The 22,404-nt window shown below is 30.0% G+C and overlaps 2 protein-coding genes and 1 long non-coding RNA gene across 5 annotated transcripts in view; 1 reads left to right on the top strand and 2 right to left on the bottom strand.

The window, feature by feature from the left end:
* LOC136968212 (uncharacterized) overlaps positions 1-22,404 on the bottom strand; it is a 208,931-nt gene that overhangs the window by 101,369 nt on the left and 85,158 nt on the right. The window lies entirely within an intron of this gene.
* Positions 987-6,039, top strand: LOC136968211 (vesicle-associated membrane protein-associated protein A-like). 3 transcript variants are annotated; one of them, XM_067262192.1, is made up of 8 exons: positions 987-1,128; positions 1,196-1,348; positions 1,988-2,091; positions 3,146-3,211; positions 3,293-3,346; positions 3,427-3,522; positions 3,626-3,676; positions 5,886-6,039. In XM_067262192.1, exons 1-8 carry the CDS (start codon positions 1,011-1,013, stop codon positions 5,982-5,984), a joined length of 741 nt encoding a protein of 246 aa, XP_067118293.1. In that variant the 5' UTR covers positions 987-1,010; the 3' UTR covers positions 5,985-6,039. The 3 variants fall into 3 exon arrangements, with proteins under 3 accessions (XP_067118293.1, XP_067118294.1, XP_067118295.1); XM_067262193.1 differs by having other exon boundaries at positions 3,609-3,676; positions 5,886-6,003; XM_067262194.1 differs by lacking the exon at positions 1,196-1,348.
* The window catches only part of LOC136968208 (rho GTPase-activating protein 26-like), a 60,537-nt gene continuing 51,652 nt past the window's right edge, over positions 13,520-22,404 (bottom strand). The window contains 7 exon segments of the mRNA XM_067262190.1: positions 13,520-14,778; positions 14,847-14,926; positions 15,002-15,047; positions 17,227-17,466; positions 19,211-19,616; positions 20,493-20,564; positions 20,566-20,653. Coding sequence (XP_067118291.1) covers positions 14,690-14,778; positions 14,847-14,926; positions 15,002-15,047; positions 17,227-17,466; positions 19,211-19,616; positions 20,493-20,564; positions 20,566-20,653 — 1,021 coding nt within the window. The 3' untranslated portion in view covers positions 13,520-14,689.

The following is a 22,404-nucleotide window of genomic DNA, read 5'->3' as shown; positions in this document are numbered from 1 at the left end:
ATTGTAACAAAACTATTTACTAATTATAATCTTAACAAACATCATTTTCTCAAATACAAAAGTAAAAGTTCAGACTTACTGTTTATTTTCAGAATAAGATTTGTAATTATTCCAAAACCTGAAATATCTTTTACACAAATAGAAATCATAATATATGAGGCAGATTCGGTAAATAAAGTTAGTAGCACCGTTAAAGAACATTAACATAGTACACAGCCCTGTACCAATAGTCATCTGTGCCAGGTATTTTTTACGTAGCTGGCACAGATGGCTATATCAAACTGCACCAGAATTGAACAGCAAGCTGTTGTTTAATTTTTGATAACCAAAGGCATTAGTCCCAGTGAGATATTGTGCATACATTCTGCAATGAATGAGTCGTAAACGTTCTACACAAAGCTCTGGCTCAAAAGTCTACACGGCTCTCCGTCCGTTTGTTCGAGCTTCCCCGAACTTTCGAATCCACTTAAAAACTTTTTGCAATAAAGTATCGTGTAAAAAACCCACGACGGATCTCTAATTTATAAGCGGAATGCCTTCGGCCATCAAAAATCAAACGGATCGTCACCGTTCATTTGTGGTGCAATTTGATACGGGCGGTACCATTTTATAAAGGCTGCATTACTCTATTATACTCTTATTATTAGTCTTAACCTTGTATGCTACATTATTATTCTTTAGCAGTGCTGCTAACTATATTCACTAAATCCACTTCATGTTTTAAGTAATAAACATATGATGATGGAATTTGTTACAGAATACACTACAATAAAACCTGTCTAATGCAGAACCCTTATAAAACAGAAACCCATCTAAATGGGAAAAAATGTCAACATATTTTCAAATGTAAAATGATCCAACTTGCAGCAGCAACACGAATGTTCACCAATCCCAATGCACTATGATTGATTCTTATTGTCTCTATAATAAATTACTTTTATTGTTTACGATTGTTTTAAGATAAATTATCGATTTTTTTTCGACAATAGAATCTAAATTACATTGTTAAAATGGATTCAGATTTAGAAGTAGTTTCTTCCTTTCATTCCGACTATTCCATTCGGGAATTCGAAGAATCGATCATCGAAGAATTCATCATCACTCCGTCTTCCGAATTAATTTTCCACGGTAAATCGGATATTTTATAATAATTTTAATAACGGCGATTTGGCACCGACGAAATTTTTTGTTTAAGGTCCTTTCGAAGAGACGTCGACTTCGCAATTGAAGTTATTCAACATGACTAAAAATACCAAATGCTTCAAAATAAAAACACTAGAACCGAGTAAATACCGGGTTAAACCACGCTGCGGAATCATTCGACCCGAAGAATTTCGAACCGTCCAAAGTAATTATAAATTATATAAAAATATCGTTGTCAACGATTTAGATTCCAAATTTATTAATTTTACTAAAATAACATCACTTTCCCGGCGGTTATATGTAACAGAGGGAAAGTATGGCGATCGGTCAAAAAATGACCCCTTCCCAGATTTTTACATTTTCGGACTTAGGAGATTTTGAAACGTCGATAAATGCAAAAAATTCGAGGTGATTTCTGTATGTATGGATGTTAGTGTGTGGGGGGGAGTACGATTTTGGTCACCCTTTTTTGAAGCTTAACTCCTGTGCTTTTGGCCGAAAATTTCTGAAATTTTGCAGGGAGGTTTATTTATTTGGGGGATCGATCTATTAAATTTTGGTGGTTAAAGGTCGAGGGGATGGAGAGATAATGGAGGTCGCGTGTATCTCCACTAGGGTCGGACTCAGTTTTAACGGACACCCCTCGCCCGAATTAGTCCGTTAAGTCGAGGTTTTACTGTACATACATTTCCAAATTTTCTGCATAAATTTTATTTTTCTTCCCTTCCACGTTGACTGTTGACAATCATTAACAATTATTTTTAGGTTTTCAATTGTTTATAAACACAGGAAGAAAAGAATAAAACATCGATAATTGTTCAAATTTGCTTTTTTTCCTGTATAGTTTCTCTATTACCCAATCAAGTGAACGAGTTTTTGAACAACAAGCAAAAATTTTTGGTACAAGTGGTCGATGTGGCAGATAGCGAATGCGATCCTTTGTCACTGGTAATTATTACTTATCGATTTTTTGAAAATTAAAATGAATTCTTCTTTGGTTTATAACTAATTTTTAAAAAATCATATTAAATTAAGCAATTTCGACGAATAAGACTTTAGGAAACATTAGTCCATACAAACAACTGTACTGTACATAATATCACGTATAAATGGCCCAAATATGGCACGTGTATGAAGTGCGGGTTGTAATATATTTTTAATTATTTAATAATGTTACAATTGATTTAACATCAAAACACGAAATAATTAATTCAAATGCTCTTAATCTTTAAGTTATTTAACTTCTTGTAACTACTTTCTCAAATATTCTTAATTTTTCTCATTATCTATCTAAGAGGTCCTATTTTCTGTACCCATCGTAGGTTCGGCCAGGCTCAAATTGGAGAAGTACTGAGTCCGATATATCTGGGATAGATCACCTATAGAAAATATCCCGGTTGTTAGTTATTCGCTTGGATCCGAACCCGGGTCCCCAGGGCTCTAAAATGAATACATTCTCCATTTTGATATCTGCTAGTAAATCAATTTTGGAACAAATATTCTCTGTAAAACGTAATCAGTAGCAAAGGCACCAACCTGCCACTCTGGCAGACTTAGGTTCAATCTCTAGTAGTCTCAATAATTTTCATAGATGGAGCAATCCGAATATATTAAGTACTGTAGCGAGACAAAGAATCGTGTATGTACTGTACAACTCATTAGGAAGGTGAAAAAAGGCTGGAATGATTAGGATGGCAGCCTACGCTCTAGGTGACTGGGGATCAAATCTGGATGGGTCGAAGAACCCCAGGAATTTTTCGGGAATTGGTTCGTCCGGATATGTCGGGCCTTCACTATCCGGCTGTCTCGTTACTGAGCCTGGCCAAACCCACAATGGGCTGGCTAAAAAGGCCCTTTTTGTTCCCACAGCGCAGAGTTTTAAAAAAGTACATTGCACAGTAAAATGAATTTAAAAAATCCATCAAAACGTTTTATAATTTGCAAAAATATTTGCTTGTTTGCATGTGTTCATGTAAAAAATATATAAATATTTTCATTTCAGTGGAAAGAAGTTAATCCAGGGGACATATTTTCCAAAAAGTTACATTGCATATTCACAGAAGAACGAGTACAATAGGATCTTTTGTTTTTTTTTTAAATAACCTTCTGCCAAATATTTTAAATAATTCTTATTAAATATTATATTTAGGCGATTTCCCACAAGGATGTCGAGTTTTCGTCAGTTTACGAACCAAGTGCCGAAGTAAGACATTTAAGTTATTGTATAAAACTGCGTTAAGTTAGATTATTTCATTTCATCACTAAATACGCTAAACTTCAAAGTTTAAAGACCTCCTCGACTTGGAACAACTTCGTTTCCAAAATAACGAAATGCAAGAAGAACTTGAAGAATTAAAAAATATCCACAGTAGTATTCTGGTAAGACTTCAATGACTGACGTTTACGCTTCACGATGATGTAATTAGTATTTTAATGATTGGCCACGCATTACGAAATTTCAAAAGAAAATGATTTCATGCAGGAAGAATTCTTTCCCGATTCACAAATGCAAATTAAGAGCTTTGAAGAAGTGGTAAGTTTCAAATTTTATCTTTCTCAATTTACATCGTGGTGTATAGAGGTTTCGAGATCGCATTTCACGTGATAAAACGCCAGTTTGTTCCGCCCCTTCGCCATGTTTGTGGTCTAGCTTCCGCTTGCTTAGCTTGCACGTGGTTTGTTGACAGGTTGGCGGCATTTTTTCAATTTAAACTTAATAGAACTGTAGTATTTTTATATCGTGGACAAAGTTAAAAAAGATGCTGTCAGATTACGAGAATAACTCTCGTAGTCTGACAGAACGAGATGCTGCTTTATATGAAGAGAGTTTCATTATGTCAGGGCGTCGATTCGCACGAAGCCAGTGTGGCCTAAACTAGAATTTAGTGACGACATAAACTATTTGGTTTTGACGACAAATTGTGAAAGACGACAAAGCTTGTAAATATTTAGAGGCCCATAACTATCTTACAAGTGGCAGTGTTTCTCCTGATTATGTGCTCTTTCATAACGCTCCTGATACGCAGTTGAGTTATGGCCACTCATCCCCATGTATAATGTTGGACCCAGTCTAGTGATGACTCATCATAAAATGAGGAATGTTTTCCATTGGGGTAAAAAAAACCCTTTTACTAATACATTATTATAACGATAAGTTCTTTTTAATAATATGTTACACATAAATAATAAATAAGAATTTGTCAGGAACAAGTTGAAGGTTACTGTGTAATGATTATTTGTTACTAATGTAAAAACATAACTTAAAGAAATGTTAATATTGCTCACTAAAATAACCCAATTTAGCTATTTGTAACTGAACAATGGACATTATTGGTTTATATCTGAAAAATACACACACTTTTATTTATGTAAATTAGACTGGAAGGGCAATTGGTTCAAAATGCATTTCTAATTCTTCATCTGCTAAGCGATTAACTTTGCTTAACACTTTAATATTAAACTCTACTGTATATTTATGACAAGCAGAGACCATTTTTCACCTTTCAATTTGTTTTCTTAAAGTTAAACACAATCATTATCTATTCAAACTAAAATCTGTGATAGTTAAAATTTTTAACAAAGGGATTTATGCAACCGCTTGTACACATGTTTAGTTAAACTTTACACGAGTATCATAATCATTTATTGTTAACTAGTAACCTGAAATGAAACGTTTCTGACAAACTCTCGTATTGATATCCACTTATCCGTATTGAAATTTTTCTGGTTACTTCTCCAGAGCCATGCAAATTGCCTTCGTCGTGAAAGCTCCTCGGTTTGGGGTCCTCGATGACAAATAATGCCGGGAATTAAAAAAAATGACGTTTCTTTGTTCTTGACTGAACTAACATTACGCAACAATTTACCATAGTGATATTCGTGACGAATAAACAATACGAGAACTCCAGTTAAAGCGCGCGTAAACACCATTAAAACGTAAACCACAAAGATGGCGCCGGACAATTGCGTGTGCTCATGACGTCACTCGTGATTCGACTCGAAACCTCTTAGTTATTGATGAATGTAATACAAGGTTCCTAATTACTTGGTACCCACCAATGGTCTAGTCTCTAGTGGATAAAAATCACCGAACACTGGTCGTGAGTTCGTGACTGGCACGTGAAGTATACTGGGTTTTCTTCACGTTCGTACACCTAAATAGGAGTGCTTCCCTTAGATCGCACACGTGTCTCATAGCCGTATACAAATAAATCAAACCTAATCCTAACCGAGTTGAATACTTTATTACTGTGTATTTATTTTTATCAATTACAAGTCCCTCACACAAATTTGTAATAGATTTATTTCATATAATTTCGCATCAATTACTGTGTGGCACTCACCAACGTCGAGTCATTAGAAAGCACCAAGGGTACCATTTTTAACAAGAGAGTTAACAGCAAAGACTAAAAATTGTCAGAAGAGCTTGGGCATTTTGAATTATCTCCTAAAAGGAAAAAAAAATGTATTATAATTTTAATGCGAAAAATAAGAGAGAGATCTTTAAAACTCAGATTTCTTCGACAATAAAATTCTGAATTTCAGGAATTAACTTTTCCATTCTTTAACTCGATGACTGTTTTTGGTGGGATGTATATTGGCTTCTCGGTATCAATTACGTGGAAGGGCTTGCTAAAAAATGCCATTTTAATGGCCTTTTTTTTTAGCAAGCCGATTAGGGGTTTGACCAATCTCACAATGAGACACCTCCGGAATAAAGTCCTGGGGTTTTTCTTTTTCAGATCTTCGATCCAAGACGCTTGATCATTTCGACAACTCTCTTCGTCGTATTCTTCGTGATTGGCATGATGTCCCAATCGTGCGATTTTCAATTCGACTGAAGAATATTTCAATAATGTTCCGTTTTAGTAAAAATTTTTCTCGTTTGACAATAAGACATTTATCTGTTAATAAATTGCAATGAAATTATGCTTTATAGTATCCACTTTTAAATTAAAGAGTGATTTGCAGTTAAGTTATTACAAATGAAAATGACACAACAAATTTAATTTTCTATGGGAAAGTTCACTCAAACGGTACTAAATAATTCGGAACAGCACGCTGCAATCTGTGGAACACATCAATGAGTTTTATTTTATTTCTTAAGTGTGGATGCTGTCAAAATGTTTCAACTAAATTCTCCTCCTCACAATGAAGATTTACATTGTATAAAAGTATGCAGATAGCAATTTTCAAGAAAAATATTGATACATGGATTCACCACTCTCTTATCGATTTTAATAGATTCTACGCTCTAAATGTTCCGATTCATAGATACATTATTAAGTTTTTATTATGTACTGCGACCAAACTGGTCAATTCATATGTTTGGTTGCAGTAGACATTTTCAACAGTTCAGAAAATGTGTACAATATTCTTGACTTATTCATTTTTCTATAATTGCGTCTGCAATGAACTGCTGAAAGAAATGAAACAAAATTTTCTAGATTAAATAGTATATAACAGATACTCCAAAGTAACTTTGAGTATCAAAACATAAATGATACTATTCAATATATATATCAGATGTGAAATTTCACTAACAACATTATCTTGATTTGTACAAATTCTATAACTTTTTGTAATCACGAATGTTGTAGATTTGAATTTTTTGAAACTTTTCTGGCATAAAATATTTTAAAAATTACATATATTACGTGAAATTTACAATAGGTACAGGAAAGATTTTCCTGATGTTGAAGAGATATTGTACATACCAGTTTCAAACTTTGCTATAAACCAGTGTTTCTCAACGGGGGCGATTAGTAACAATTTATATTTTAAGGGGCAAAGACAATTTTTTGGGCAATATAGTAAAACATTGTATTAAGAATAATTAGATATTTTATTCATTATATCGTACAATAATTAAACAAATAACATTATACTAGTCACTAGTCTATTCAATGCAATACGAATTTGAGGGTAGAGGCTAACGCCCAACAGAATTTTTTTCGAAGTGAAGGGGACGATACTACGTAACGGTTTTATTTAAGGTGTATATAAGAAGGTCAGGACGCGTACTGGACCCGCCATTTTGAGTCCCATGTTTAAAACAAGCTTGTATGAGCAGCAGTTTTATACTACATTAATTTAACTAAATTTGCATAAATTAGTTAAATTAATGTCGTACAAAACTGATTGCTCGTACAAGTTTGTTTTAAATATGCGACTCAAAACGTCCCAAAATGGCGGGCCAGTACGCGTGTCCTAACCTTCTTATATAGACCTTGGTTTTATTGAAGAGGGTGATGATTCGTTAGAGGTGGAGAAACACTGCTATAAACCTTATTTCTTTTTTAATTATTTCCATTACAAAATTGCAAAGAGAAAGATTTAATAATAATAAGGAAATATAAATATTTAAAAAGAATTTTATCAAATCTAGGATTGGATTGAATTGGTTCGGTTAATTCATCTCTCGGGACTGCCTCCACAATGGGACAGTCACAGTGTCCTATGCAATGTGGTTCAAAACACTGATAGTTATTTTTATCCTTTTTGACTCCACTGAATTTTTGTTCTTGCTTGCTCCACCCCAATTCTTCCCTTTGTTTTGCCCAGTTGCTACCTTGCTCCCTAGATTTGTATGCCAACGGATGGGATGTTGTAATTTGAATAATTCCTTTAAATAATGATTATGTTTAAATTTACTGAATTTCCTATCCAAGCCCATTTATTCCACCTTCAGTATGAGATTTTACAATGTAAAATTGGGATAAAGATTCCAAGACATGTCTATAGCAATTGGATGGCAACTTATGAAATATGGTTGTCTTGTTTAATGCCCACATTTCAAAAGTTTTGGAATGATCGGTTCTTATAGAAAATTCAGTAAGTTGATGGCTGCATTCACAACTAAGGATCAAGAGTTAAGATTGGTTCCAGGATTGATTACTGGCGTGAGCATGAATGTATGTAAAAGAGGTAAGAGATGATCCATTTTATCTCTGTTCTGTTTTAAAAATTTTAAATGTGTTTTTCCATGCCTCTTAAATGGAATTTTTATCCTTGTTTAATGGGCATGTAGCCTAACCCTTACATTGTTGTTTGGAGCACTGAAAGTGAATAAAAGTAGCTTAATAGCAGCCTTTGTATGCAATCAACAAAGAACTTTATTAAGTCATTGCCATTGTCGTTGTCATCTCATCATCAATGGTGGTTTCTAGCTTCAAATTAAACTTTTAATAAGACAGTCGGTTCAAAAACTGAAATATTTCCCCCCTAAATTTCATTTTAATTGTGTTGGTAAATTAATCGAATACGATTAAAATAACAACTAACTAAACTAGATTTTTATTATAAATTTAATAATATATTTTATTTTAAATGTTATATTTATTCAAACCATTTTTGTTACATTTTTTTATTGCTTCTATATAGGCAAATAGAAAAAAAATGACAATTGATAAACACCATAGAAAAAACAAATGAAATAGTAATATAAAGCAATTATTAGTTAAAATTGCTGTGAAATCATTACTAAAAAATGTTATATATATATAGTTGGAAAGAAAGAATACCTCTTTTATAAACACCATATGAATTAACTGATATAAAAACATAGTATTGTTTAATAAAATACATTAATTAACAAGGCAACAATAATCATATTTAACATGGAGGAGGCACTAGTATTTTCTGTCATCACCATATTTTTGAGCAAACCTTGTGCAAATAAGTCAGGTTATTATTGACTTTAAAGGTTTCCTTAATTAAAAAACAAAGTTTATATATATACACATATATGCATAATACAATTAAATACTCAGAAATGTTGATTATTTTATTTCTATAATTCTTTTTTTGCTTTAAAAGAACTTATATTTATTATTAAATGCTTCTGGACTGCTCAATCATTTTAAAGTATCATTTGAAAATAATAATGATAATGCTTCCACAACAACATTGTAACATCAATAAACATGAACACCAGAGTAACAACTTTATAACTATTGATACAAACTGGTAATCATTATCTAATACTTGTTTATAGTCTTTTTTTCCCTCTGATGATGCTCTAACGATAAACAGTCCAAAATATTTGATATTTGAAACAAATACAAGCTGTTTTATAGCATAAAAGTGGTATTTCTTTTCATTTAAATGATTCTTCAGCTATTACACGGAATTTTTATTCCTTTTGATTAAGTAAAAACTGTCGAGATCGCGCGACGACAGTTTTTCCTACAAATCTACACAATTTCACGTGATTCGACACCTGCAATTTTTATTTGACGATTGCACTAAATATGAATACAATATAGAAAACATTGAAAATTATGTACAAAAGTAGCTAATTATTTTAAAACTACAATATTCATCAAAGTTCTTAAACATCTAATGTATACAAATTTATATAATACAGAACAACTGTATAAAATGTTAGAAGGAAATCGTCTTAACATTTTTTTAAAGAAAGTTTACTGTAAAATTACTACAGAAAAGAATAATTTCAACCATAGAAATTTTATCTATTTAGTTTTTTCAAAACTATTTTCCCTTAAGAGGGCCTTAAAATTTGTGCCCGTCGTAACTCTTGACAAGGCCCGAAATGGGGCAGACACAGAAGAGTGGGGTATGACGTATCTAGCCGGGTCAGCCGCATTAACTTTTGAAGATTCGATCGAGTCAAATGTAAGTTCCGTAATAATATTGATATAAATTTCTTGACGTTTCGTTACACTTTATTATCTTTTAAATATTTACATTTTTTCCCATGACAGTTATTAGAGACGAAGCTTTGAAATGACATTAAAAATCACACAAACACTTTCTTAAATTTTAAAATGAAGCATGTAAGATTATGAAAAGAAGTTTAATTAATGTTTAAAAAATATTCCTAAGATTGAAATTCTTCTTTTGACTTTACTTATTAAAATGTTGACTGTTCATTATGTGAAATGTTGATAATTCAATGGTTGACTGATTCACCTGCTTGTAATATTATAAAAATACAACAATTCTGGTAAATATTTACATGTACACACAGTACACATATGAGAAAAAATAATTATCTTATTTTTTTCGTGCAAAACCTACGAAGGGAAGAAGTTTGTAGGAGGACATGGGAATTAAGCGAGGAGAAGGTAGATGATAATAGATAACATTGAAGAAAAAATATATGAGAGATAAGACAACCAGGAAGGAGCTTATTAAAAACAGAATATGTATATAGAAGAAGCTTATGGTAGTAATAGTACAGGATCTCCAAAAAGTTACTGTGTAATTTCCCACAGAATCTAGTTTCTGGACCCATCAAACGATCACTCCTGTTACCTTCTAGAATGTGTTCAACAATATGCATCATCATGTGCAGATGTTTTCTGGCCCTCAAGGAACATTTCCAGCATTTGCTGTAGGAGAAAGTGCATTATTTTATGTAAAACTTCACTTTTATTAAAACTACTTAAACCTTTTCCACTGCACAGTGACTTTTTTGAGTGCCCTGTAGCTTAATTATACTTAGAAAAAATTGAGAAAGAGCTGTTTAAGTATTTTATAAATTTGATTTATAATTATATTTCATCTTTAAACTGTTACACAGTAGCAAAAATGTTAAGTATCAGTTGAAGATATTATTACTATTTAATAATTGCTTTGCTTAACTGTACATGAATTAAAACCCTTTGCATTTAAAAATTTTTTTAGACAGTCAACATATTAATCAATAAATAATGAGTTAGTTATCATATAAATTGAAGTTGTTCATTAATATAAACAGTAAGAAACTATTCAATGATATATATACTCTTTGTAATAGGAACTAAAAATATTTTGCTTTATGATTACATTTAATATTTGGCTTAATATTTAATAAATGTATCAGATTGTTTTATTTAAATGTTTTGTGTGTAGAATAATATAGAGTATTTCTTTAACTGAAAACAAAGCCCATAAAAACAAAAAAAAAAGTGAAATAACCAAATAAATTTTGTGAAATCACGAATGAGAAACTAATTTACGAGAACTGAGCTATAATTTAAAATATAAATTCAGTAAGATTCAAAATAAATTAAGTACTGGAATGAAAATACACGATTACGACTCTCAATAAAATACAATTTAAAAGTTTATCACGAATACAGTGTGCCCAAAAAGTCACCTGCCAAATGGGGGTAATCACTGTTCTTATTGCTTTAGATGCAATAACAACCTGAAATAATCATGCTAACCACTGAAAAGCGAGCAAAGCTTGTGTTATTGTGTGAAGACAATCAGGACAAGGGAATGTGCACAGGAATTCCACTGTTGTCACCCAGACTTTCTGGAGCCTTCGCATCAAGCTGTTAGCAATATCCTAGCGAAATTTAAGAAAACATTCTCCATCCCAGATGAAAACAAGCTTGTTTGGTGATCAGCATGATTACTTCCACTCGTTATCACATCTAAGACAATAAGAATAGTGATTACCACTTTTTGGACACACTATAAATTGAATTAACAATTTTGAAAAAAAATGTTTAAGTTCCAGAGATTCAGTAAACTTTTAACTCATTCTTATTAATTTAAAAGTCTAAAACAGTGCTTCGGTTTTAACTGAGGGATTATTATTTCGGACTCTTAAATTTTAACAATTTGATATTTATTCTTCAGACATGATATTGAGAGTCTCGTCTCGAAAGAGATAAGTTTTCATAAATGAAGGTACTCATTAGTGCTCATAACAGTACTTCTGTCTTAATACAAAAAGTATTATTTGCATTATAATATATTAAATAGTTAAGTTGTGGTAAATGTGTCGAGATTTTTTATTTTTTATTAATGTTCTAAGGGGGCAGTTTTCTCGTTTCCACTTTTAATATGGTTAATTCATACAAAATTTCAACAATTGTTTCTTGCAGAGGACAATTAATTAGTGGAATAATGTAATATATTATTTAATAAAAATCAACAATAAACTTGTATTATCCCAAAATTGAGGTAGTATCAAAAAAAGAAATAATGCGAATTAATCTAAAAATATTTTTCACTACAATTTTAGCGTTATATTAAGATTTACATGTCAAGAAAACTACAGATTTAATAATTTTTCAGTGAGAATAGTTATAACTGTTTTGCATTAACATATGCAATATCTAATTTTAATTAACTGTATAGTTCATGTTATTTAATTATTTTTTCCTAATTACAATGTAATACTTTTCCCTGAATTTTTGACTAGTTTACTTTAGGATTAATTACCATATTCAGAATAAATGGCAGTCCGGGAATCAAAGAAACACTTGGCATCCGACGTGTATAAGATAATTTCTCGTACTGTTTAAATGTATTTTGGCCCCTTAAATAGTGTTTTTTGGATGTGTGCATTAAACAAATCATACCATATTATTTCAAGGAAACCATACGAAAACAAAATTATCAAGATGAATGGAAGAATGAAGTATCTCTAAATTCTAATAAATTAATGCACTTGAATTTAAAGTAAACACACTATATTATTAACACAAATAGTAACAATAAATTATTTTAATTTTATATGTTTAAAATTACATTATGGCCTATATTAACAATCCTCAACATTTTTACAAAATATTTAGCAAATATTATTCTATGAAGGTAATTTGCAAATTGCATTGGGAATTGCCTATGCTTAATAATAATAATAATAATAATTTTATCAACAATTTCAATATATATATATATATAAATGAATAAAATACAAATTTAGCAAAGTAATATAATTATATATATAATGTATATACAGTTATTGAAAACTCCATTAGTTTATACAGACCATTAAATAATATGGTCATACAAATAATGAAAATACTGGTATATAAAATCATTACAGCATTCGTTAATTTCGGGTCGTTCTTAGCTATCTAAATCCTTAATATTTATATATTCAAGCATTATTTTTTAATATATAATATGTTCTTTTATCTGAAATTTTCGGTATAATCCTTGTAATAATAATCTGCTCCGAGAGCACGATATAAAATCATCTTATAAATATTCTTTGGTCATATTTATGTAATACAGCATAGAAAAAACTGACTAACAAATTTCTAAATCTTATCAAATAAATTACAAGTGGAAGATAGAAAATATTATTATTTTAACTTGATAAGAGCTATCGGATGTATCTTTTATAATTACAAGTAGCCTATTAAAGTTACTCAGTAACAATAAATGCACTTTGTAGAATTAGCTTATCCCAGATGATGATATTTCCAAATTAAATAACAGTTTTATAGTTTTATTATCTGAAATCTGCAAACATTAAAAACCAAATTATTAGAATTAATACCAAAACCAAAAAATTATTAGAATAATTGGTTTTTAATGAGAAAATTGTCACAATTTCACATTTTTTTAAACTGAACGTAGTTATAAAAAATTTTATACTGTATTACGCCGATTGCCGAGCAACAGATTTCAGATTGTTTGTTATATATGAATTTCTCAAATTGTATATTCTAAAGATTATATTTATATATATATGTATTGCAAGTACCATAAATCTGGAATGTTAAATGATAAATTATTATGATGCTTATTAAAAAAATAGCATACAATTAAAAACAATTACACAAGTAAAAAATTTTTTGTATTTAGTTTGGTCTAAATAATGGAATTACAGTAACTATTATTATTATTATTCAATAAAAAATATGTAAGAAAGTGAATATTCGACTGAAAGACTACTTTGGTTTCATTTGTACTATAATATTGAAAAATTATATAGTGCTTTGTATTTACCATATTTTCTGGCCAATAATGTACTTATATCATCTTAATTCTGGGCCTTTTTTTAATTTTTTTTTAAAAACTCTCTGTCCTGTGGTCACTAAGAGGGCCTTTTCCCCTCACACCCATCACAAGTTCAACCAGGTGGCGAGGATCGGAACTTAACGTATCCAGGACAAACAACCCATGAAAAATTCCTAGGGTTGCTCACCTGAATTTGATTCTGAGTCCTCAAGAGCAGCAGGTAATTGCTTTAATCCTGGATCAGTACATAAAACTAACTTTAAAACAGTTCAATTCCAGTTAGGGTAAAACTTTATTTTTAAAAAAAATTATAAAAACGTATACATGCTAATCTTTCCTATATAAAGTATTTTGTATTTGTCAATTCTATAACATCTACAAAAAAAAATATTGAAATTAATTTTCTCTTTATAGTACAATATTTACAGAATAAATTAATTTCTGTATATAAAGCAATATTTACAGTTTACAAAAAAAAATATGGCATTGAAGAGAGACTAATACACAGTATCATTATAAAAAATAATTAATACTGAAAATGAATCTCTATTTGTCTTATTTTATTTTAACAAGAGCACTATATAATTTTATAAATTTATTCTAATTCTAAAAGTTCAAATAAAATATTTTAGATAAGAATAGGAATTACTGGCCAGAAAATATCATTAAATGAATCTTAAAAATAAATTATCTCAATTGTTAAATCATTTATATATATATATATAGTTTGATTTTATAGAATATAGTTGAATAAAATAAAATAATAAATCATTAAAGTCTTTGATAAAATTGTAGTAGTCTAGTCTATCACAATTACATTGAAAATTTCTTAAAGTAATTCTACATAGTTGGCTGGAATCATTCCCTCTCGTCCATTGATAATTCCTATTAACCATCCTTGTTCATTTGAAGTGCGAACTAAAAGATATAATTTTATCAAAAATACTGGAAAATTTTCTTTTTTAAAGAGGTAAAATACTACTTACGATTATAAATAATTTCATTAGGTTGAAAAGACAGTTCCGATTCGTTTTCTCCCACGCAAGCGTATAATGTTTTGGCCGTTCTACAATACATTATTTATATTATTTTGCAAATATATTTACATAATAAATGAATTTGATATGTAAAATATACTCACATGCCAGAATTTGGAATTCCACTATTAATGTAATGTTCTTGAGTATCTACAAAATCAAGTATTAATAATTTATTTATAAAATAAGTAATGGTAAAATGGATATAACAGTGATATTTAAATTAATAATGGATTAGTAAGAGAGTAATAATATATAATGTACAGCTACTATATTATTTTGAGCCTGTCGTATTTGTATCATAATAATATTGAATATTAAAAACAACAGATGTCATTATTGACATTAAAAATTTTCCTGAATGATTTACAGATTTTTTTAACTCTCTCTCTGCCTTGTGGGTACTAAGAGAGCATTTTTTTTTTAGCAAGCCCATTATGGTTTTCCCAAGACCACAATGGGGTGGTCAGGTGGTGAAAGATGGGACAAACATATCCAGACAGACCACCCCAATAAATTCTTGGGGGTTTTCAACCCATCTGGATTTGATCCTGGGTTCCAAAAGTGGTAGGGAGTTGTCTTAACTGTTTGGCCACATGGCTATCATTGATATTAATATGTTACAAAGATAGTCATTTTGAATTTAGTAATCTACACGTTATATAAATTTAAAATATTTTTAGTAACATAATTAGTCTTATAATTATTAATTGATTTCTCCTGACAAATCTATGTTTTATTTATTTAAAAAAATTAATTTTTCAATTAAATAAAAGCAAATACAGTGATACCTTGACTTATGAGTGTCCCAACTTGCGAGTTTTTTGAGATATGAGCAGTCTCTCTTGACAGATTTTTTGCTTTGAGTTGAGAGCTAAAATTTGGGTTACGAGCCAGCTTCAAATACCCCGCTGCTACTTGGCACAGCAAACACCACATCAAACCACAGATTAAGAACAAAGATTAAAAAGATGAAAAACTGCCATAATTTCATCATATTCACTACTCTTCCAATGTCTGACAGGCTAGCTTATAGAAATACAAGTGATCGAGTTACGTAGGCATTAGTTCATCTGCAAAACCAATTTATTGCAGTACATTCTATTGTGTTTTTATACAATATTTGTTATTTATAAGTAAATTTTTCTTATTTAAAAACATGTAACAAAAAATTGCAGTGTTTTGGGGAGGGTCCAGAACGAATTAATGGCAATTCATTTCACACATGAGTAATTTGCATTACAAGTTCTGTCATGGAACAAATTAAAATCTTAAGTCAAGGCATCACTGTACATGTATTTTAAGATATTTTCATAATACTAATATACTTTATTCAATGAGCATTCAAATAGCGTGGAAAACAAAATTTAACCAGAAAGTAACTATTAGGTTTTGTTTAAAAAAATTTTGACTTTATCATAAAATATAAAATTTTGTTAGAGTAAGATATTCTAAATTTTTAATGGACTTATGTCAGACCAATTGCATCTTCATGTCCTGGCCAAAGTTGCATGCTATTCCAATTGTTTATACATTCTTTTTGCTTAAGTGTGTCCCAAAAGAACTCTCTTTAATCCTGTTATACCTTCAGTAGGATGCACTGCATCTACAATTTTGTAAATATAAACAACAGTGTAAAAGAAATTTATGCCCAAATTTATAATGTTTTATCTTTGTTTATTATACTATATTAGTCTTTGTTTTACATTCATTTTAATATTTTGGGGTTTTTATGGGGAGTCAGCAAATGCTGTTAAGCAATAGACTGAAATAAAAATGTATTCTATGTTCATCTTTTTTGTTAACAGTTAAAACACTGAGAAAAATTGATGGACAGATGGCCAAGCTGGAGGTTATAAGACATCGGCTTATCACTCAGTCACTTGGATTTGGTCCTGAATAACGGGCAAGCTATACTGTCCCTCAACCATGTGCTCCCTTTGTCTAAACCCGCAATGAATATAGAAAAAAAGACCTTAGTGCTCATAGGGCAGAAAGAGTTGGAAAAACCCTCAAAGATTCTTCTTTATTCTGAAACATCAATTCTTTGCCAAAACACAAAACAATGAATGTAAACTTAATTGGAAACTGTAACAATCACATATTATTAATAGAAATTATAAAATGTAATTCCTAGTGATTCCTATAGATTAGATTTGGTGACTGATGACATCTTTTGATATTACATCAACTGAAATTTCATAGAACAGATCATTTACTCATTCTATTTTCATAAAAGTGGAATAAATATAGTAGAAATGTACATTTAACAATTATTATTTCTAACATTTATATAAATGTAATTATTTTAAAATAAAAATAACATTACTGCGAACATGAAGTTCTTGTAAATCAAAATTTTCCTTAATGTTGTTCTGAGGATATTCTGTTCTCTCAGTCCCATGGATTTTATCAGAAGGAATATAGACACTATGATTGCCTAACGAAGTAGTCATTCTTGATGAAACTTGTGCCGAATGTGTTCGATTGCTATTATTCACAGTGTGTGAAACTGCTTGAGGATTTGACAATGATTCTGTACTACTTGCAGCCGAAGGAGAATGATTATCTAATAAAATTACATAAAATGGCATGTTTAATATTTAGTTAAATAATATTTAAAAATTAAATAGTCATGCTCCTTGAATTATTACCAGAAAACTATTTCTATGGTGAATATTTAGTTTCAAATTTTAATGCTCCATTATCAATCATTCAATAACTTACTGCTTATAAAATATTGAAAATTTAAGAGGGTAATTTTATAAATTACTATTCAGCAGCATTAAGAATAAAATAGCTTTTAGTTAATATTTAAAACCCAGGATAAAAAATCACTAGAAAAATAATAGTTTTTTCTTCTAATTAGTACATCTTACAATGTTAACTAAAAAATTTACTCAAAAATAACACAATAATTACAAGTACTTTTGATAATTAGAAACAGAACGTTACTCTATTTCTGTTGAGTTCACCCGATGACGATGTGATAATTAGAACAGTGCTTGCAATTAAAGTGTAAATTTTGTGTTTAACATCTGAAGCTATTTCTTTTTCTCCTAATAAAGTCTAGGATAAAATTTTATCTGTGCTTTTACATTAGTTTACATTATTACATAAATTTTCAAGATGTTTTTAAACAATTTTATGTTTTGAAAACTGAAAAATGATTTATGTAAGAATTAACATATTTACTTGAATATAAGAGGCCACTGAATCTAAGACGCGCCTAATTTCTATAGGGCCACCCATTAATTTGTTTTTTTGAAAAATAGATAACCTGAGGCAAATTTACATCAACAGAATCAGTATTTATTGCACAGTAAAATAAGTTATATATCACTGTCTTCTGTGATATATTTTCTCTTCAGAGTGAAAAACCACTTCACTTTCTGCATTAACTCTTCTGAATCAACACTGGATCTGATGTGCACATCCTATATATAATCATCCTCAGTGCCATTTAAAGCATCAGAAATGCAACATTTCTTGAAAGAGTGCTGCATAACTTTTTCTGCAATTTTTATTCAGATCCTTATGACACTATTGTAATAGACTAACAAGACTGAGCTAAGTTGATCTCTTAAATTTTTTGCTACTAAGAATATTAGTCTAATAAAATCATTGAAATGAAAGAATGGAATTAGTGACAGAAATAAGACATGTGGCACTGGAGGTTACTAAGTATGACATTACATTGAATTAACAGAGGATTGAATTTGACTGAGGATATTGTTTGTTTAAGTCAAGAAGAAAAGATTACTTAATATGGAACCTTGTGGTATTCTGCAAATAGGTGAAAAGTCCGGAAACTTGTAATTGTCTGATTTAATTGCATGTGCACGCACGCGTGTGTAGAAGGACATAATTGTTCAACCAAGAATGATAAACGGTGTATCAGAGTAATTGCATAATATAAATAGTAGTGAATTAGGGAGTACAGAATCAAAAGCCTGACTAATATCAATGTAGGCAATGAAAACTGGACATTTCAAACTTGTCAATTATGATAGAATGTATGTCTTGAAGAGATGGAAAAATAAAGTTTATGGTATAAACAGATTTCAAAGATTTTCAGCATAACAGGAGAAATAGATATAAAAAATGAAATTAAATTTTATAATTAAAACAAGACAAAATATCATGTTATGTAATGTTTGACATCAATCAATTTGGATTGTACAATATGAGCCACACTGTGTTATTTGCATTACTATTAAATCAAAATTTTATATTACTTTGTATAAAATAAACATTAAAGTTAATAAAACAACTCATTAATTTTATTGAATCTAGTTTAAAGTTATTCTTACCATTCCAAACTGGATTAAAAACAGCGACAGATCTTCCTCTATCCACAGGAATATGAGGCTGAACAGAATGAGACTGGCTTCCAGAATGATTGACAGGTAATGGTTGAGTAGGTGAAACTACATATGCAGGATGTGCAAGCATTCCTCTCTGAGAAGAATAATTCCCATCATTTAAATAAGGAGATGGGCAAGATGAACACACATTAGAATAGTGAATTTTAGGAATATTCTGAACTCTGGCTGATTCTAATGACTGATCCATTGAATCCATATTTGATTTGCGAATATTATGCAAAGATTCTTGATGTGGCAGTGGTATATAATTGGATGACTGATTGACTGCATTAGGAGAAGAATAATAAGGTAGATCTGGCCTTTTATGATTTTCTGGAACTGTAGAAAATATCTGCAAAATAAACCTTATTTTACAAATATGAATATATTAATGTAATAGCTTGCAAGCATTTTTTTCTTGTCATTCATAATCTTTACTTAATATTTATAACTTATTACTATTATCATTTTGCACTTGTGTATTATTACTCACATACACTTCTGACATAAATATAAATATCTTTTAAACATTCAAGTAAGAAGTCACAAGTTAAAATAGTTTTTTAAAATATTAGTGAAGAATTTTAAATGAGTCAGAAAATGAATTCTGCATACACACACACACAATATTTACACAGGGTCTTCCAAAATGAATGCTACCATTTTAAATGACCATAATTATGTTAATTATTATCTGAGAAGTATACAATACACATCAATCGATAGAGTAATTTCTGAGTTTCACCTCCCATCTGCATTTAAATGTCTTGTTGTCTAGGAAATGCTGTAAATGAAAATGGCAACTCAGAAACAGAGAAGGCATTTTGTGTTCTGCAGTTTGCAAAATCATAATCAGTCATCATCGTGCAAGATGAGTAATCTGCAGGAGCAGCAGAATTATGGCTGCTGTGGGAGAAGTAACAATATATATGCTGTAGCATATTGGTGCAAGTGTAGGAAAAATTTGAGTATCAATCAGGTTTGTGCTGTGTGACATGAGGTGCAAAATTTTAATAGGCAAATGTGAAACTGGCAGTTTTCTAATGATTTAAATGTAAGAATTCTTTTTGGAAGATCTTGTATATATATATATATATATATAAAATTATTCATTCCTAGAATTTTGAAACTTTTGCTTAGTGACTATAAAGAAAGAATTCAATCCTATTAATAGAGATTTACATTTAAAAACAGTTAATATTAATAATCCTAATTAAAACAAACTTACCTTATCATAATTTTCGATAAGAATTTCAACAACAACATTTCCAAACTTTATATCCATAATGGCTGCCATTGTTTTCTATTTCTGGTTTGAGTAAAGTAGGACCGAAACAGACACCCAAATTTGAAACAGTCATCAAATTTTTATCACTGTACTGGGCAATCCTGAAAAATAATTTTTGAAATATTTTTTTACTAAATCTCCGAACTTCCAATTGTCACAGCCATTTTACAGTTGTGATTTTTCCTTATTTGCAAAAAACTTAACTTTTATTTATTATATCAGATGTAGACTACTGATTTTATTTGATTGAATTCTTTATTAGCATTAATATTTTTACAGCAAATAAACAGACAGTTATGTCTGTTTATTTGCTGTAAAAATATTAAGATAATTAAGCAAAACTCAGGCCTAGGAGTGCTATTTCCCCTTTGAAAAAGTGAGAAAAGTGAGTCGAAATACAGAAAAAAGTGAATAAAAAGTGAGTGCAATAGTGACAAAACAAAGTGAAAACACAGAAGGAAAACTCAGCAAAATAGCGGTAAAAATTATTTTCTTTTTATTCTGTTATGGTTAAACACATTTTAAAAATTTCTGTATATACTGTAATATAGTAGCCACTCGTTATATCGCGTTTTTTTTGGTCCCCCAAATTTTAAAAGCATTTGAGTCAATTAATTTTAAATTACCAATTGCCACTGAATTTCTATTTGCAACGAAATACGAGAAAGAGCTAAATATGCAGAACAGGTGGATAGATGGATTGTCATTTGTTTCCTTTTGATATAAAAATTGTTTATTTGTTAGTTTTAAGTACAGTCTCCTCATTTACAAGTTTCTGTGAATTCGAAATTTCATACCTTTATGTGAATTAACGGTATTGCGTCAATTCACATAAAGGTGTGAAATTTCGAATTCACCGCATAATGTGTAAGGAAAAGATCTCTAATTCTGAACGAAAACTTTAAAATTTTTATACAGTAGTAACTTTATTTTGCTTTTTAGAGAATTTTTACTCTAATTTTATAAGTTTTGATGTTCTATTATATATTCAATATTTATTTTTTTAAATTTTCAATTACAGTATTTATAATTTTTATTGAAAAATATAAACTACACGAATTTCTAATAAGCGATTTATATAGTACTGTATAATAAAATCGCAATTGATGTTTTGTTTTTATATCGACAGTATTTGTCTTTCAATGTCATTCTTAAAGAAACAATAATGCTAAATGGGCGTTCATGGTTTCGTATGGGCGTTCGATGTTTACGTAAACGTCAATTAATTCGATATAACCTACGAATAAAATTCAGGATTGAAAAACTAAGCTTATTTTATATCAGAAACACTTGCTGATGAAAGAACAGAGATTCCATAGCATGTATAATCTGTTTAGTAAAAGCCCAGAATTTTTATTACTCGGTTATATCGCGTTTTTTTTCTGTTTCCCGATAACCAGTGGCTTCTGTATTTCCAGTAAACCATGAATACTTGAAATGTCTTTGGCTTCTGTAAATAATCAGTCATGAAAGATGATGTTCTTTTATTAAGATTATTCTGCATGTTATCAACTTCCTTCTATTTCGCTTCCTCTTGCTTTTGAACACTTAACACTAATAAGCATCACACGTGCTGCTTGTACTTCATTCATGTTCTTGCTGTTAATAGCCTTCTCCAGTTTTTTTGTTTGCTGCTTCTAACAAAACTTGGACTGTCGCATGTATTTCATTTTCTTCTACATTTTTCTGGTTTAAACTCAGTTGCAGTTCCATAATCTTCATGTTACGAACAGCTTTCTTTTGTTGTTCTTCAAAACATTTCTGTGCTCTTTTTTCCGTTTCTCTTATTCTTTTAACTTCTTTTCATTTTCCAATCGTTCTTGATAATTTCTATGCACCGAGGAAGCTAATT

This window comes from Centruroides vittatus, unplaced genomic scaffold (assembly GCF_030686945.1).
Source record: "Centruroides vittatus isolate TY-2023 unplaced genomic scaffold, ASM3068694v2 contig_1416, whole genome shotgun sequence".
NCBI lineage: Eukaryota > Metazoa > Arthropoda > Arachnida > Scorpiones > Buthidae > Centruroides > Centruroides vittatus.
Note: the sequence above shows the minus strand (reverse complement) of the source record. Positions and strands in the feature narration are given on the sequence as shown.